The sequence below is a fragment of the Ammospiza caudacuta genome, chromosome 10 (genome assembly GCF_027887145.1).
Source record: "Ammospiza caudacuta isolate bAmmCau1 chromosome 10, bAmmCau1.pri, whole genome shotgun sequence".
NCBI lineage: Eukaryota > Metazoa > Chordata > Aves > Passeriformes > Passerellidae > Ammospiza > Ammospiza caudacuta.
The window spans coordinates 27,002,579-27,018,946 of NC_080602.1; the positions used below are offsets into that span (position 1 = coordinate 27,002,579).

Here is a 16,368-nt window from a genome sequence, read left to right on the forward strand (position 1 = left end):
TCATGAGGTGCTGGCAGTGGGAGCCTTAAAGCCCCTGGTAGCTCATCCTTGGGGCTCTGCAGCCTTCAGCTGCTGAAAATCCACTGGCCACGATTGAAAACTCAAATTACAGACCACCAGAAAATTCAAAAGTTCAAAAAACCCATCTTTCCCCACAGCTGAGCAGAGGGTAATGACCAGTGTCTCAGTGGATCTCACCGGGGAGGGAGACACTGCAAAACAATTGCCAAATATAAGGAATACTTTGATAACTTAAGCAGTTTAAAGCATAACAAAGTTATTCTATCATGTGCCATTTAATTAAGTGCTGGCTTTTCACATTCATTATACATCAAGCTGACAATTTAAATCCTTTAATCCAACACAGGCAGCTATTTAGTCTCTGTTCATTGTAATTCACAGCTCTCCTTTCCTCTTAATTTGTGTGGCCTGCCCAGGGTGATGAACATCCCTCTCTGATGCTGCTTCCTCTGAGCAGCTTCAAATCTGCTCATTATGTACCTGGCAGTTCCTTGTGCAGTTTGAGAGCTTTTCACCTCAGCTCACAGGGAGAATCTTTCATCTCCATCCCTCTGCAGCAGTGAGTGGGAAGCTGCTCACAGAATCCCCATTTTCCTGATGAGGATGATGAGGATGGTTTGATGATCTGGGATGGGCTTCCAGCATCCCCCCAGCTGCTCATTCCTTCTCCTTTTCCTGGTTTTGGTGTGGGTTTAATCCATCACACCTTGGTTTTATCTCTCCTCCATCCTCCCCTTGCCATCCCACAGGTGTTCCCCTCCAGGTCTCCTCTCACCCCTAATGCCGCTGTCCAGCCCCACCTTTGGTGTCTCCAGAGCTGGATTTTTTCATCCTCCTCGGGGTCATTTTGTCTCTGATCAGTCAGCCTGGGAGCCTCACTCCCTGAGGTGGATATCTCACTTTTCATGGTTATTTTATTTCCTATTTCCTGCTTGTGAGCCTGACTCCCTGACATGGATATTTTGCTTTTCCTCATTTTTATTTCCTGCCTGTGAGCCTCACTCCCTGACATGGATATTTCACTTTTCCTGGTTATTTTATTTCCTATTTCCTGCCTGTGAGCCTCACTCCCTGACATGGATATTTCACTTTTCCTGGTTATTTTATTTCCTATTTCCTGCCTGTGAGCCTCACTCCCTGACATGGATATCTCACTTTCCTGGTTATTTTATTTCCTGCTTCCCGTTCCCAGTGCAGAGCAGGGGCTGAGGAAGGAGAGGAACAAAGGAGCTCAGAGCAGGGAAGCTTCACCCTTGTCTGCTGCTCTGGGAGCAGAAGGTGAGCGCTGAGGCTGAACCAGCCCTGGCAGCTCCTGGCTCTGGTGCTGGTTTTGGCACGGTGGAGGTGCTGCAAGGAGGCAGCAGGAGCCTTTTGTTTCCCTGGAATTTCTCTCTGGCTCCTCTGAGCCTCCCCAGGCTGTGTCTGAGGGGCAGCAGAGCCTTTGAGGGGCTGGGGCACCTTTGTGCTGAGTCCTTGTAATCCCCTGAGCACCTTGGGATTGCCCAGATCCTGGGCTTGCTGAGGGAGGAGAGACAAAAGCTGCAGCTCCATGGGTGGATTTTGTGGACAAAACCTTCAGCTTCCATCATTTCTTTCCCCAGTCTGGTTTATTTTCCCATCCCCACAGTAATTTTTTTATTCTCCCAAGACATGTCCAGTGCATGAATCCCTGGAAGCTGCTCGATGGCATGTGTGACCTGCACATCTGCTAATTGCAATTTGTGCAAGTTTTTAAGGGAAGACATTTCCAGAGGAAAAGGATGCAGCACATGCAGGCATTCCCTGCATCCCAGCCCTCCTCTGGCTCCAGCTTTGGGATTTCTGGGCTTGGACTCAGATCTGGGAGGGCTTTTCCAGCCTAAATGGTTCTAAATGGGCACCACTGGGTTTGTCTTTTTAGTTTTCTGCCCTCCCAACCAGACTTGGCGTGGATGTGGGGCAATTCCAGAGAGGCCCCAGGGGCTGGAGGGAGCTGGGAATGTTCTCCTGGAGAAGGGAAGGAGCCAGGGAGAGCTCAGAGCCCCTAAAGGAGAGCTGGGAATGTTCACCTGGAGAAGGGAAGGAGCCAGGGAGAGCTCAGAGCCCCTCCAGGGCCTGAAGGGGCTCCAGGAGAGCTGGAGAGGGATGGGGACAAGGGACAGGACACAGGGAATGGCTCCCTGTCCAGTGTGGCATTCCAGGGGCAGCCCCAGCTGCTCTGGGCACCTGTGCCAGGGCCTGCCCACCCTCACAGGGAACAATTCCTCATTCCCAATGTCCCATCCATCCCTGCCCTCTGTCAGTGGGAGCCATTCCCCTTTCTGGTCCCTCCATCCCTTGGGAATTGTCTCTCTCCATCTCTGGTTTTGGTTCCTGCAGGCCCTGCAAGGCCCCACTGGGGTCACCCTGGAGCTTCTCTCTTTTCCCCAGGCTGGACAATCCCAGTTCTCTCAGGAGATGTGCAGGGATCTCTGCCCTCTATAAAACCCATCCCTGCTCCCTTTGTGAGTCCCCAGCAGTGAGGAAATCTCCCTCAGTCTCTCTCCTTCCTGCTGTTTTTGTTTCCGTGGAGGGCTGGGGTGTTTTCTGAAGGAAAAGCAGATTTGGGGGGGCCCAGGGTGAGGCTGTGGCCATTCCTGGGGTGGTGCTGCTCCCTGTGAGCTGGGCTGGGGCTGTCAGAGCCCCTGTGCCTCTCCACACATTTGTTTTCCCTCCCTTCTGGAGCAGTGACATTGTGCTCTGTGCTGTTGATTGAAGTTCTCCCTGAAAGGATGTGCACTTGAACTGTCAGCAGAGTGAGAGATTGACAGCAGGTGGAAGCACTTTTTGTGTCAAGGCTTTGTCAAGGCATTGTTGTAAAACCTCCTTTACTGAATACCAATAATTCCTGCTCCAGCTTCAATCAAAAGATTCTCCCCTCCAGTTTTAGAATAATATTTAATGCTTGAGAGTCCTTCCTAATAGGCAAATGTAAGGGGAGTGAATAACGAGCGGAGTCCATTTGGGGGGCTCCTGTGAGCAGATTTACAGCCCAGGATAAAGGGAAAAACTCCTTTTTTATTCCTTTGTACACCCAGGGAGTCTGAGGGGAGAGTTTGGTAATTCCATGGCTTCCCTCACTGCTCACCCAGCACATGTTCCATAATAAAGATGTGTAGTAACTCACAGCTGTTGATTTGTTTCCTGAGAAATGTTTCCCTTTTTTTTTTTTTTTAATGGATGCTTGCTTTAAACTAAATAATTTCCTATGGTTTTAAAGATTTTCAATAGTCTAAATACATTTTTAATAATCAAAGAGTTTGCTGTTCTGAAAATCCCTTTGGCCATTGAAGGAGGTTTGAAATGTTGCATCTCCTTGATTTGTTTTTGCATTGGTAAATTATAATCTAGATTTATACTTGTATGTATATTTATATTTATAATTTATACATTTATATTTATTTGGTTTTGTTATTAATAATTATTTTAATGTTATTGCTGGTGTAATTATGTCAAAATGCTGTAGATAAAAATTCCCATTTGCTTTTCATAAGCCATGGAATTGTGGAAAGATTAAGGTTGGAAAAACCCTTTAAGATCATCAAATCCAAGCTTTTTGAAAGACATGAGGTGAACAAGCCACACCTCTGGGCAGGCAGAATTTGACCAAAGCTTTTGTTAAAGGTAAAAAGCATCTGAAGGCAGGAGATGTTTGGGTTTGGAGTGAGTTTAAGGGAGGAGTTATCTCCTGGAACATTTTCTTTGGGGTGCCACCATCATTATTTGCTTTACAAAAAGATTCTGATTCCACCATCATTTCTCTTACAGAATAAATCTTAAATTTTGAAAGAGTTTCTAATGCAAGGGGAAGGCAGAAAATGACTGTGCTCTCTTCTACTTTCACTCTGTGTCATTTTTAATGCTTCTGCTCGTTCGCTGCAACATAAATAATTTCATTTTGGGGTACTCGGAGCACAGAAAATTAATTGTCTTGACTGCAGAACTCAGGCAACTTTACCAGTGTCAGAAATGCTGCATTGTTCTGGAGATCTGTGAGGAAAACCTCCTGGAAATGGAATTAAATTTCACCTCAGAGATGGGGAGTGTTGAAAAGCCAGCAGGGATGGGCTGGGGAGTTCAGCACTGCTTGGAATTTTGTGGTTGGAATTTTGTGGTTGGAATTTTGTGGTTGGAATTTTGTGGTTGGAATTTTGTGGTGGTTGAGTTTTGTGCTGCAGTAACTGGGTTTGGAGTTTGGCTTTAGCAGCTTTGGTGGTGGAAGGAGCAAATTTTGAAACCTGCCCAGGTTTAGGAGCTGTATTTCCTTTTAGGAATTTCCTTTTAGGAATTGTATTTGGTTTTAGGAGTTGTATTTCCTTCTAGGAGTTGTGTTTTAGGAATTGTATTTGTTTTTAAGAGTTGTAGTTCCCTCTAGGAGTTGTGGTTTAGGATCTGTAATTTCTCTGCTGTGAGAGGCAGCAGGATTTGTGTTTGGTCCAACATGAGAGGAGAATGAGGGAATTTTCACAGCTCAAGAAGAAAAGTTCCATATTTGCTTTAAAGTAAATTTTAAAAAAGCAAAGGAAAAGGCACAGGGTGCAGCAAATGGAAAAGGAGGAAGGGAGGATGAGGTGGAAGAGGTTATTAAGAGATTTTCTTGGTTTCTGGCCTTTTCAGAGAGGACAGATCATTCCATCCTTTGGCCTTCATGGTTTCTAGCACCCCACAAGGGCAGGTGAATTAAAGATCCTCTGAGATGCCTGAAGGGATTCAGTGTGAGCTCAGCTGAGTTCAGCTTACGGCTCCTGGCAAGAAATTAATGTGTGTGTTATTAATTAGTGCATTAATAAAGGACCTGCTGCAGGTTTTTAGCAGGGCTCACCTGGGAGGGAGGTGGGGTCTCCCCTTTCCCTGCCTTCATTCTCACACCTGGCTTCTCTGATCTCCCACCCCAGCTGAAATGGGGAATTTTTCCTATCAGGAATCCCTAAAATGTGATTTTTTTTTTCTTTTCTTTCTTTTACCTAAAGGTTGTGAAAGGCCTGACCTATTTATGGAGCCTGAAGATTTTACACAGAGGTGAGTAGCAGATGTTTTCTGTTTTCCAGTGAAATTTTAACATCCCTTTCTCCAAAGACCAAGCAAACATCTGCTTTGAGTCCAGTGGGGTGCTGCAGAATGAATCTCACTCATTAACCTTGCACACTTTATTGTAAAACATTTTTATTGCTCTTTTATTGCCCTCCCTCCTCCCCTGAAAGGAAAAGGACTGAGGAGAGGAATGGATTTTACAGGGATTTAGCAGCTTGGGGTTGCAAACAGGTGCTCAGTGGAGAAAATCAGCAAGAAATGAGATGTTTGATGGTAAACAGAAAATAGGCAATGAATTGTCTTTGGTGCTTCAGAAATCTCAGGTGACACCACAAGTGTTGCTGGTGGCTCAGATCTGTGAAATCGTGTCCCCTGCCATGGTCAGGGACAGGGAAAGGCTTTAAACCTGCTTGGACATCAGGCAGTTTGGGGGTTTTGCTGTTTATTCTCTTTCCTGCAGCTAATTTGGGATGGTTTTTTAAAACTTCTTATTTATTCCTCGCTTTTTGCTGTTAAATTTTGCTTATAGTGTGTCTGTTTGGAAAAATTAATTCAGATCCACCAAAAGTTCAAAAACTAGTATGGGAAATGCTGTTTAAAGAACAGAGGAGCCCATTCCCCCTGCACAAAACTTCCAAGACAAATAGGAAAAAAAAAAATAAATGAGAAAGTAATTCAATTTTGAATGTTTCCTAGGAGTCTGGAGGTGGCTGCTGAGCTCCCTGGTGTGTTGCTGTGTGTTCCCAATCTGTGCCCTCATCCTGGGAGCAGCACCCAGGTCCCTCCTGAGGAAAGAGCATCTCAGTGGATCTTTAATTCACCTGCCCTTGTGGGGTGTTAGAAACCATGAGGGCCAAAGGATGGAATGATCTGTCCTCTAGAAAAAGGCCAGAAACCAAGGAAATCTCTAAATAACATCTTCCATTTCATCCTCCCTTCCCTTTCATTCCATTTTCTGCATCCTGTGCCTGCTCCAGGTGATTTCTGCTCTTTTCATCCTGCCATTTTTGGGCTACAGAAAATGTGAATTTCTGTCTCCTCAGAGCAGGGACAGAGGGTTGGAATGGCAGAAATAATGGTGATTATTTCTGCAGGTGATGTCCTGGAGTGCCAGGTTCAGAACTGTGGTGTTTTACCCATTTTTGGGCAACAGAAAATGTGAATTTCTCTCTCTCCAGAGCAGGGACAGAGGGATGGAATGGCAGGCAGGTGATTATTTCTGCAGGCGATGTCCTCCAGCTGTCTCCTGATGCTCAGAGGTGAAAGGAGGAATTCTGGCTCCTGATTTTCCTGCAGTGTCACCCAGGGCAGAGCAGGAGAGTCAGGAATTTCCAAGGAAGGGCTGCAGCAGTCCCAGGGCAGAGAACTGGAGAGCAGGAAGCAAACAATGAGCAAGGCTTTTATTGCAGATCAGGCATCTCAGCAAATATTCCAGCTCCACTTCAAAACAAAGCTCACAACTAATGAGGTGATAGCCGTGCATATTAATAAACCCGAGCTGGAGTCATCACACCCACATCAAACATAAACATAAGATTAACACCTCCACCACTTCCTTGGAAGATGTGAGAATGTCCCAATGATAAGTGTGCTCTTTTCCCCAGAGCATAAGAAGTAGAAATGGAAGGGTAATGAGAAATTAACTTAGATTTAAAACAGAATTAGCAATTAAACAAGTCTAATCATGTACAAAGTCAAAGTTTGTCTAAAGACAAACCAGAATCTGTTAAGTTCAAGAATAAGTATAGACCGTGTGCATTTTATCTGCTGTGTTTTGCTGTGTTCACACCTGCTTCTTAAAGGGATTGCAGGAAATCAATGTTACCCACTTGTGTTTAATTGTACTGAGCTGGATTGGTGACTTGGCTGAGTACTGGGGCTGTTTATATATAAATTACAAATATTTATTTATTTTGTGGTTTGGGCACCTCAGTTCCTGGTTGGGTTTTAAATGGAGGTTCTGGAAGTGTTGCTGGTTTGAAAAGAGGGAGAATTGAGGATCTGAGATGTGCTGTGTGCAGGAGGAGGTTGTGCATCACTCAGACCATCTCCTTTTCCCCCAGAACATCAGAAATCCAAGGATGTTCTCTTTGTTCTGGCTGGCAGGGACAGGCACTGCAGGAGCTTTCCCATCTTCTCACCATTACTATTATTATTAATAATTATAATGTTACTGCTGTTGTTATTATGTCAAAATGCTGTAGGTGGAGTTTCCATTTGCTTTTCATAAGCCATGGAATCACGGAAAGATTAAGATTGGGAAAAACCCTTTAAGATCATTAAATCCAAGCTTTTTGAAAGGCTTGAGGTGAACAAGCCACACCTCTGGGCAGGCGGAATTTGGCCAAAGCTTCTGCTAAAGGTAAAATCCCACCTGATTGTTTGCTGAGGATTCCACCAGAGATGTCCAGAGCTGCATATTTGCATCTTCCCCCCTTTCCTCTTTTATTTCTGGGAGATATAATCAGCCTTAGGGCCACCCAATGGAGCACAGACACAAACCCAGGGGTGTTTGGGGATTTACCAGCCTGGGATAGTGGGAGCTGTGCCTGCCCATGGCAGGGGGGACAGGATGAGCTTTAAGGTCCCCTCCCACCCCAGCCATCCCAGGATTCTGGGTTTCCATGCATTTATTTATGCCTGTATGTAAAGCTGAGCACACATTCTGTGTTTCTATGCATTTATTTATGTCTATATGTAAAGCTGGGCACACATTCTGTGTTTCCATGCAATTATTTATGTCTATATGTAAAGCTGAGCACACATTCTGTGTTTCCATGCATTTATTTATGTCTATATGTAAAGCTGGGCACACATTCTGTGTTTCCATGCAATTATTTATGTCTATATGTAAAGCTGAGCACACATTCTGTGTTTCCATGCATTTATTTATATCTATATGTAAAGCTGAGCACACATCCTGTGTTCCCATGCATTTATTTATGTCTATATGTAAAGCTGGGCACACATTCTGTGTTTCCATGCATTTATTTATGTCTATATGTAAAGCTGGGCACATATTCTGTGTTTCCATGCATTTATTTATGTCAATATGTAAAGCTGAGCACACATCCTGTGTTTCCATGCATTTATTTATGTGTATATGTAAAGCTGAACACACATTCTGTGTTTCTATGCATTTATTTATGTCTATATGTAAACCTTGCCCACTCATGGACCACTTAAGGCTTATTTTAAAAAAAAATTAATCCTGGCCTCTGCCAAACCACGCTGCTGCCTTCCTTGAACCCGGCCTTTTGCTGTTTGCTGTTTTTAAAAGCCAGCAGAAGTCAAGAGACAGCTTTTAAAGCAGCTCAGGGCTTTGGTTTTTTTTCCTTTTTTTCCCCCTCACACAATCATGAATCTGTTTGCTTTTCAATGCCACCAAGGAGTGAAATGTTTGGTGTTCAAAAAGCTGAACCTCTGATGGTTCTATTTACTGGTGAGTGAGAGCTTGGAGGTCCTGTTTGTTTGCAGAGAGGTGAAGCTACTCAGGCAGCTCCAGCACCAGGAGAACTTGTTCATCCTCCATAAAGATGCTTCATGGAAATCATTTGTATTAAGCAAGCCCTGGTAATGGGAGCATAATGACCCCTTTTGGCTCTTGTTTAAATTCTTTCACTTCTCAACACTAATATTAATCACAAGCAGATGGTGCAGAACATTATTTATGCACACTTGTTTCCCAAACCCAAAAAATATTTAACCCATTAACTGAAGTGGGTGATGAGACCAAGGGGCTGATTTGCTGATGAGCTGATTGTCTCCCTGCTCTCAGCAGCAGATATTTTGTGCAGGGCTCTCCCTTCCTTTCCTTTTGGAGGAAAGGAGCACAGCCACTGAAAAGCACAGCAAATATTTGAGTGAATTCCCTGATTTTGTGGTGTTTGTGTGGCTGCCCCTTGCTCTGCAGGGTCCCCAGCTTCCCCTGCCCATCCTTTAGGGGCCAATTTCCCAGTGCTTTCTCATTTTAGGATTTTCTCATGCTTTCAGCTTTGTTTGTGGGGGGATTTCAGGGTCCTTTTTGTTACAGCTAAAAGCAGAACTGGTCAGGCTCAGTTTTCCTCTAAGTTGGGAGCAGCTGGACATGCTGGGATAGACATCAGCATTCCCTGTGTGCTCCTGGGGCTCATTCCAGCCCAGCCAAGCCCAGCTCCATCTTTTTAGGAAGAAGGTGAGGCAGGATCATTCTGCACCTTGTTCAGGATTCAGGAGAGAGCCTCTGCTGTGCTCAGCACGTCTGCTTGGATTTAGCAAAGTCACTCAGCTCCAGAGCAGGCAAAACTCCATCAAAAGTGCAGCACGTGGGTGGAATTCCTAAAGATGGAGATGAGCAAACACAAACTGAGCCTCTGCATGCCCAGGACTGGGGTTTTTTGAGGGAAAATTGCAGGATTTGCAGGAATTACAGTGCCAGCAGTGTTGATACCTCACTTACAAAGTACTGATCCACCTGGGGTCTGCAGGAACTATTGAGTGCTCCCGTTTTTAATCTGGATTTTTAGCTCAAACAGAGGCGAGCTTTAATCAGCTCCTTAATTGAGGTTCTGCATTTCTCCATCGCAGAGACAAATTAAGGCAGCTCCTGTGGTACCAGCAAACAGCTGCTAAAGCAAGGCAAACCTAATGATAAACAAAATTAGGTTCTTTTCTAGTTGGGTTTCATCCATCTGCCCCCAACCATGCTCACTTTGAGGGGAGGCACTGATTCAAGCTGCTGCCTTTAATCCATTTTGACAGAAGAAGGCGGTGATCAGGCAGAGCCAGGCTCTAATCTTCCCATGTTTGAGCCAGGCTGGAACGTGCACGTTCTGCTCCCCCACTGGCATCCCTGGAACTGCCGAGATGCTCAGTGTTTCCTGCACCAGAGCCAGGCTGGATGCTGAGCTTGTTCCCAGCTGATTTTATTTTACAGCAGTGCACCAACTTCCTGTGGCAGCAGGAGCAGTCAGCACCAGGAATCAGATAATCTGGTTGTGGAATGGACATGGATGGTTTATTTATGGAATTCCATATTTTTTTCAGGCTGATTTTGCAGTTTGGTGAAATCCCTGTGAGTTCAGGATGAATCCCTGTTCAAATGCAGTAATTCTGTCTTTCCCTATGTAATTCCATCCTTTTCTCAGGCTGATTTTGCAGTTTGTCAAAATCCCTGTGAGTTGTTTTCCTGCCCATCAGTGCACTTGGTTCCAGATTCCAGATTGGTGTCACCTGCAGGTTTAATAACGTGGATTTTTGGTATTGTATAAAGTCATTTGTGTAAATACCATCTCATATCTGTGCGGAGATGATGTATTTTATATATTTTTTATTTATATGGAATTTTATCTGTGCTGCTGGCTTGCAAACCACTGCATATGAAATAGATATTTGTAACATTTCCTATGAAAAGCCACCGTGCCAACGCTCCCTGGATATTTGGGGTTGTCCAGGAGCTGGATTTGGATGTGGCTCCCTTCCAATGGAGGATATTCTGTATAAATGGTGCATTTATTATCCAGGACAATGTGGATAATGCCGTTTTTCCCCCAAACAGATGTGAAGCCCTCCAACATGCTGGTGAACACCCGGGGCCAGGTGAAGCTCTGTGACTTTGGGGTCAGCACCCAGGTAAATCCCCCCTTTGCATGTCCCCCCATTCCCCTCCTGTGTCCAGATCACCTGGCAGCCCCTCAGCAATCCCCTCTCTGCTGGGACAGCCCTTTTCATTTTTAATCTCTGGGCGACTTTTCCTCCATCCGAATATGATTGTTCATTGTTTAATGACAGTAAAACTGCTGATATTGTAATTACTACTTACGAATGGCAAACTTCATTGAAATGCAGCTTTGATCTGGGAGCCTTTTGCCCAGACAAAAGGGAGGGCAGAGCAAGAGACGTGTCTGGGGAGCCCAACTGGCCCACAATAAAAATTAATATTGGGAGCAACAATAGTGGTGGGCTTTGACAATGTGCAGCACAAATTTTAATTAATTTCCATTTTGGGCCTCCCTGGAGGACTTCTCTGCTAGTGACCCATGAGCTCGCTGTGCTGTTGATTTGAATTTCAGCACCTTTTCCTCTCAGCCAAACACGAGGCCCAAAGAGAAGGTCAGCCTTGTATTATGGGCTGGCAGGCTCTGTTGTCCCTCCAGTGTTTCAGGGATGAATTGGGGCTTTATTCACATCTGACTGAAAAATGAGTGTGCTCAATCCTGCTTCCTCCTAATTCACTTTTTATATCACACTGGTGTGGGGTACTAAAACAGCATCCTGTTTAACACAATTGTTTAAGGTTATCTGCCATAAACTGTAATGCAGTGCTTGCTTAAATTGGAATCCTCATTCCCCAACCCAGGCGAGATTTAATCATTTTTAACGCCTTGGCGGATAAATCCCTTCCCTTTTTTACATAATTTTTGGTTGATTTATAGGGATGATGATTGTAGGTTAAATGAGGAATAATTGCCCATTTTATTTCCACATTATCTTTATATTGTTCTAACAGCCTGTTTTGTCTGATAGCTGGTGAATTCCATAGCCAAGACGTATGTTGGAACAAATGCTTATATGGCGGTAAGTGATGCAGGAATAACATTTCAGTAGAATTATTTGTCCTCACTCTTGTTCTGTTCAGTGCAGGAGATATCCTAAATCAATCCTCAAATCCCCATCTCTTCTTCATTCTGTAGGACAACTCTCCTTCTTGCTGAGAGGGAGGAGGAATAGTGGAAAAGTGTTTTTTTTAAATATATTTTCTGTTGGTTTTGCTCCTTGTGACAACTGGGAACAAAGAGAGCCAGTTGGACATTGAAAAAACCCAGTTTTTTATTCTCTGCAGATCACTGACAGCCCCAAACCATCCAGGTTTTGGCAGTGCTGGAGTTTAGGGAAGCGTTGTGCAGAGGTTGATGGGCATTCCTGAAAATCACATGGAAATCTGAACCTAAAAACATTGGGATTAATAACATCAGGGCGTTAAAGTGCAAGTTTTTTAGCTCAAAAAAGTCATCACTACTTCCACTTCTTTGTACAAATTTTGGTCAGTCTTTGTTAACAGGAGACCACTTTTGTCATGTTCATTAAAGCCCCTAAATTCCCTTTTTTTTAGATTTTTTTTTTTAGCACATTGTTAGGGATTCATCATTTGGGGCAGGGTTTGGGTTCAGAGCTGCCAAGTGCCAGCCTGAGCAAACCAGAGTGAATTTTCTGCACAAATTGTTCTGCACAAAATTTCTCTGCAGAAACCAGAGTGGATTTTCTGCACAAATTTCTCTGCACAAATCAGAGTGGATTTTCCATCAGATCCATTGGATCCTTTTCAATTCCCCATTTCAGATGTGAAAACTCCACAGCCTCAGTTTTTAAAGCACTTTCTGAACTCTTATTTTGGCCATTAAAATCCTTTGAGCAAACTGCTCCTGATATTGCTGAGAAAAGAAGTGCTCTGCTGGGTTAAAATAAAAATATAAACAGCACAAAGTGGTTGGTGCTCATGTTTTTCAAACCTCAGGGAAGGGGAGGGAGAAATCCATGACCTTTAATCGCTTTCAGGTATTTTTTTCTGATTTTCTTGTCAGGGTCCCCATTTATTTGCTAAGTGCTTTTCCACTCGAGCTCATTGTGTGGCTTCTGAAAGGCTCAAGTCACCATCCTAGAAAGACTTGGGCTGTCCTGTGTCATCAGAACACTCAGAAACAGCATAAAATAAATACCTCAGAACAGCAGAAAAATGGGAGGTTTTAAATAAAAAATAGAGATTAAAAAAAGAGCTGGAACAGAGAGATCCAGACAAAGAAACAGCTTCAAATTAATCAACTTTTCCAGCTCAGCTGTTGCTTCAAACTGGTCTTAAGCAGGGCTGAGAATTAAATTGTATTATGCTTTTAGTGCCCAAACCAAGATTACAGTTCTCTTTCCCAGGTGTGCATTAAATAAATTGCTTTTTCTGCCTTTCTGGATGGGTGTGATGCCTCCATCTCTTGATTGTGAAACAGAAGTTTAAGCTCAAAATGTGCTCGATCTGATTTTCTGTGTTAAAATCACTTTGCTTCTTGATTGAGTCGTTTGCTTGTCATCAAATTTCCAGGCAAGCCCTCAAAAAATAATGAAGGTCATCAGCTTTGCTTCACCCACTTGGCAGCCTGGCAGTGAATTTGAAACTCTTGAAAAAATTGAGGTTTTCTGTGAAAAAAAGAAAAGGCTTTTTGAATTTCTGGGGTTTTTTTGAAAACGAAAAGGCTTTTTGATTGAGAAATTAAAATTTCCAACCAGAACACATTTTCTTAAAATAATTTCATCAGCATTTTATATAGAAAAAAAAAAATTGGATGAAAAAATAATCAGTTCTAGAAATTTTTAAGAGGAAATACCTTGGGCTGTGTATTTAGAGTGATCCATGTGTTGCAACCTTGATGCATCTGTTATTCCTATTTTCCTCTTCATTTCTGTACTTTTAAATCCATCTTTTGTTTAAAAAGCTGATTTCTTTGCCCTTTTCTTTTGTGAACCCTCACTGGAACTTGCTGTTTAGAGCTGGAACTTTAAGAATAAACAATTTAATATTGCATAATATGACTTATAAATCTCATTTGGTGGCACAGGAAAGGTCTAAAAAATGGGATGGGTGTTGGCACCTTGCTTGGGCCAGGTTAGCACATCCCATATCCCATTATAAAATTACTCTTGGCTGCACATCTGCACCTTTGTGAGGATATTTATTAGTATAAAAATATGTCAATATAAAAATACATCACTATAAAAAGATGTCAGTATAAAAATTTATCAGCTGAAAAAAATCACACGCAACATTTCTAAATGTGCTGACCTAGGTTAATTATACTCAATGAATTAAAAAACAATAAAATAAGATTTTGGGGTCACTCCCAAGTGAGATTTGGTCAATTTGGTGAAATTGTGGGGATTTTTGGGGGGCTTTGGATGGTTGTTTTTAGCGGGAATTGGGCAGCAGTGTGGTTTTTATTTAACATTCACGCTGCGATAAAAGCTCCTGACCTGGGAGTAGCAGCACAGGGTAAACATCCAAAAACACATTGGAGTGGCACTAATTTGGGAGTTTGTTTTCTAACAAAGGTCTCTGGATTATTAAAGAGTGAAAATCCTTTGTAGGTGGCTGGCCCAGACAGGTGCATTAACAGCACAGTGGGGAGAGGAGTCTCAGGGAGCCTTTTATTGTTGCATTTCATGCTGTACTTGACCTTGGAAATGCTTAAATTGTAGCTTTCAAGTAAAAACCAGCAGATATTTTTTACAGCACTCCATTTCATGAAGCATTAAACCTGCTATTAATAGTTTGGAGCAGGGGCTTTTTTTTCCCTTTTTTTTTTCTCCCCTACAGGTCAAAAAGCCCAAAATTAAAAAGTATATAAAATAAAGTTGCCACCGTGTGGTGATTCTTTTGGCTTCAGCAGCTTGGCTTTTTAACTGTGGTTATTCCCCAGCCTCTGGACTCCACACTGGGAATTTTTTCCTTGCTGTGGTGCTTGGAATTGGGGAGAAAAGTGGAAAATTGGATTCTCTCAACTTGACCTTGTGCTTTTCTCACGTGCACGAGCCCTTGGATTAAACAACCCCGACATAAATCCAAGGCCAGCCTTGCAAGGACCCAGCTTTTCCTGAAGAATTCCTGAATTTTCCTGGATTTGCTCCCTGCCAGGGAAGCTTTGCAGCATCTTGGTGGTTTTTGGTGCCTCCAGGTCCCACGGGGCAGCTCCAGTCTCTGCTCTGGAGTGGGTGACAGAGCCCTGGGAGGGCTGGAGCTGGGCCAGGGCAGCTTTAATTGGATTTTAGGATAAATTTCCTCCCCCAGAGGGTGTTGGGGCACAGCACAGACTCCCTAAGGAATGGGGGAGCTCCAGAGTGTTTGGACAACATTCCCAGGGTGGGATTTTGGGATGCCTGTGCAGAGCCAGGAGCTGGAATTTGATCCCTCCCAAGTCAGAGCATTCCAGGATCCTGTGATTTTTCTCGTGCCTTGCCTTGGATTTTTCCCATCCCGTGGTTTTTCCCATCCCTTGCCCTTGGAGCAGGATCCCTGTGTGCCTGCAAGGCTCAGGAGTTGTTGCTCTGCTTTTCTCCACAGCCTGAGAGGATTTCAGGGGAGCAGTACGGGATTCACTCAGACGTCTGGAGCCTGGGGATTTCCTTCATGGAGGTATGCAGAGAGCTCTCACATCAAAAATAGCATCTCAATATTTCAATTCAACCTTGGTTTATTCTTTGAGTCCCCTGTGTATTCACCTGTTGCTAATTTGGGCTGTATTTAGAATGGGTTTGTTCATTTGAGGTCTTAAATAAAACTCTGGGGTAGGAAGTAGGGCCTGGTGTGTGGGGGCTTTCCTCTTTTTCCTCCTTCTTTTTCCTCCTTCTTTTTCCTCCTTCTTTTTCCTCCTTCTTTTTCCTCCTTCTTTTTCCTCCTTCTTTTTCCTCCTTCTTTTTCCTCCTTCTTTTTCCTCTTTCTTTTTCCTCTTTATTTTCCTCTTTGTTTTCCTCTTTGTTTTCCTCTTTGTTTTCCTCTTTGTTTTCCTCTTTGTTTTCCTCTTTGTTTTCCTCTTTGTTTTCCTCTTTGTTTTCCTCTTTGTTTTCCTCTTTGTTTTCCTCTTTGTTTTCCTTTTTTTCTCTTTTTCCTCCCTTTTTTCCTCCCTTTTTTCCTCCCTTTTTTCCTCCCTTTTTTCCTCCCTTTTTTCCTCCCTTTTTTCCTCCCTTTTTTCCTCCCTTTTTTCCTCCCTTTTTTCCTCCCTTGTTTCCTCCCTTGTTTCCTCCCTTGTTTCCTCTCCTTTTTTTCCCTCTTTTTCCTTTTTTCCTCCTTTTTCCTCCTTTTTCCTTTTTTTCCTCCTTTTTCCTTTTTTTCCTCTTTTTCCTTTTTTTCCTCTTTTTTTCCTTTTTTTTCTGGTTTTCTTTTTCTTTCCCTTCTCTTTCCCCTCTTCTTCCTCATTTTCCGATGAAGCTGGGCATACCTTTAAGTGAACTGTAGCCAATATTTTTAGCAGAAGATGAAGTTGAGCACTCTCAATGCTGGCCCCTCTGCATCTTGGCACGTCTCACATTTTGCACCCCAAAACTGAACCAATTTTACATTTTCACACAGTAAATTCCTTGCCAAAAGCCTTTAAACCAAAATGTAGGTGGTGGGTGCTGGATCAGTGCTGGCAGATGTGGTAAATCAGTGTCACCAGAGCCAGCCCTGGGTGGCAGGGTGACACAATTGGATGTGTCCCAGGGGAGGGATGGAGGGAGGGCCCTTCATTTGTTTTTTTCAGTGCACATTTGAATGGTTTGTGGTGCTGGAGAGCCCTCCCT

The 16,368-nt window shown here is 43.5% G+C and overlaps 1 protein-coding gene across 2 annotated transcripts in view; it reads left to right on the forward strand.

The window, feature by feature from the left end:
- MAP2K5 (mitogen-activated protein kinase kinase 5) overlaps positions 1-16,368 on the forward strand; it is a 119,967-nt gene that overhangs the window by 47,783 nt on the left and 55,816 nt on the right. For both annotated transcript variants that reach the window (XM_058811212.1, XM_058811213.1), the window contains exons 13-16: positions 5,010-5,058; positions 10,607-10,680; positions 11,575-11,625; positions 15,152-15,223. In XM_058811212.1, coding sequence (XP_058667195.1) covers positions 5,010-5,058; positions 10,607-10,680; positions 11,575-11,625; positions 15,152-15,223 — 246 coding nt within the window. The remainder of the gene's footprint in view (positions 1-5,009; positions 5,059-10,606; positions 10,681-11,574; positions 11,626-15,151; positions 15,224-16,368) is intronic.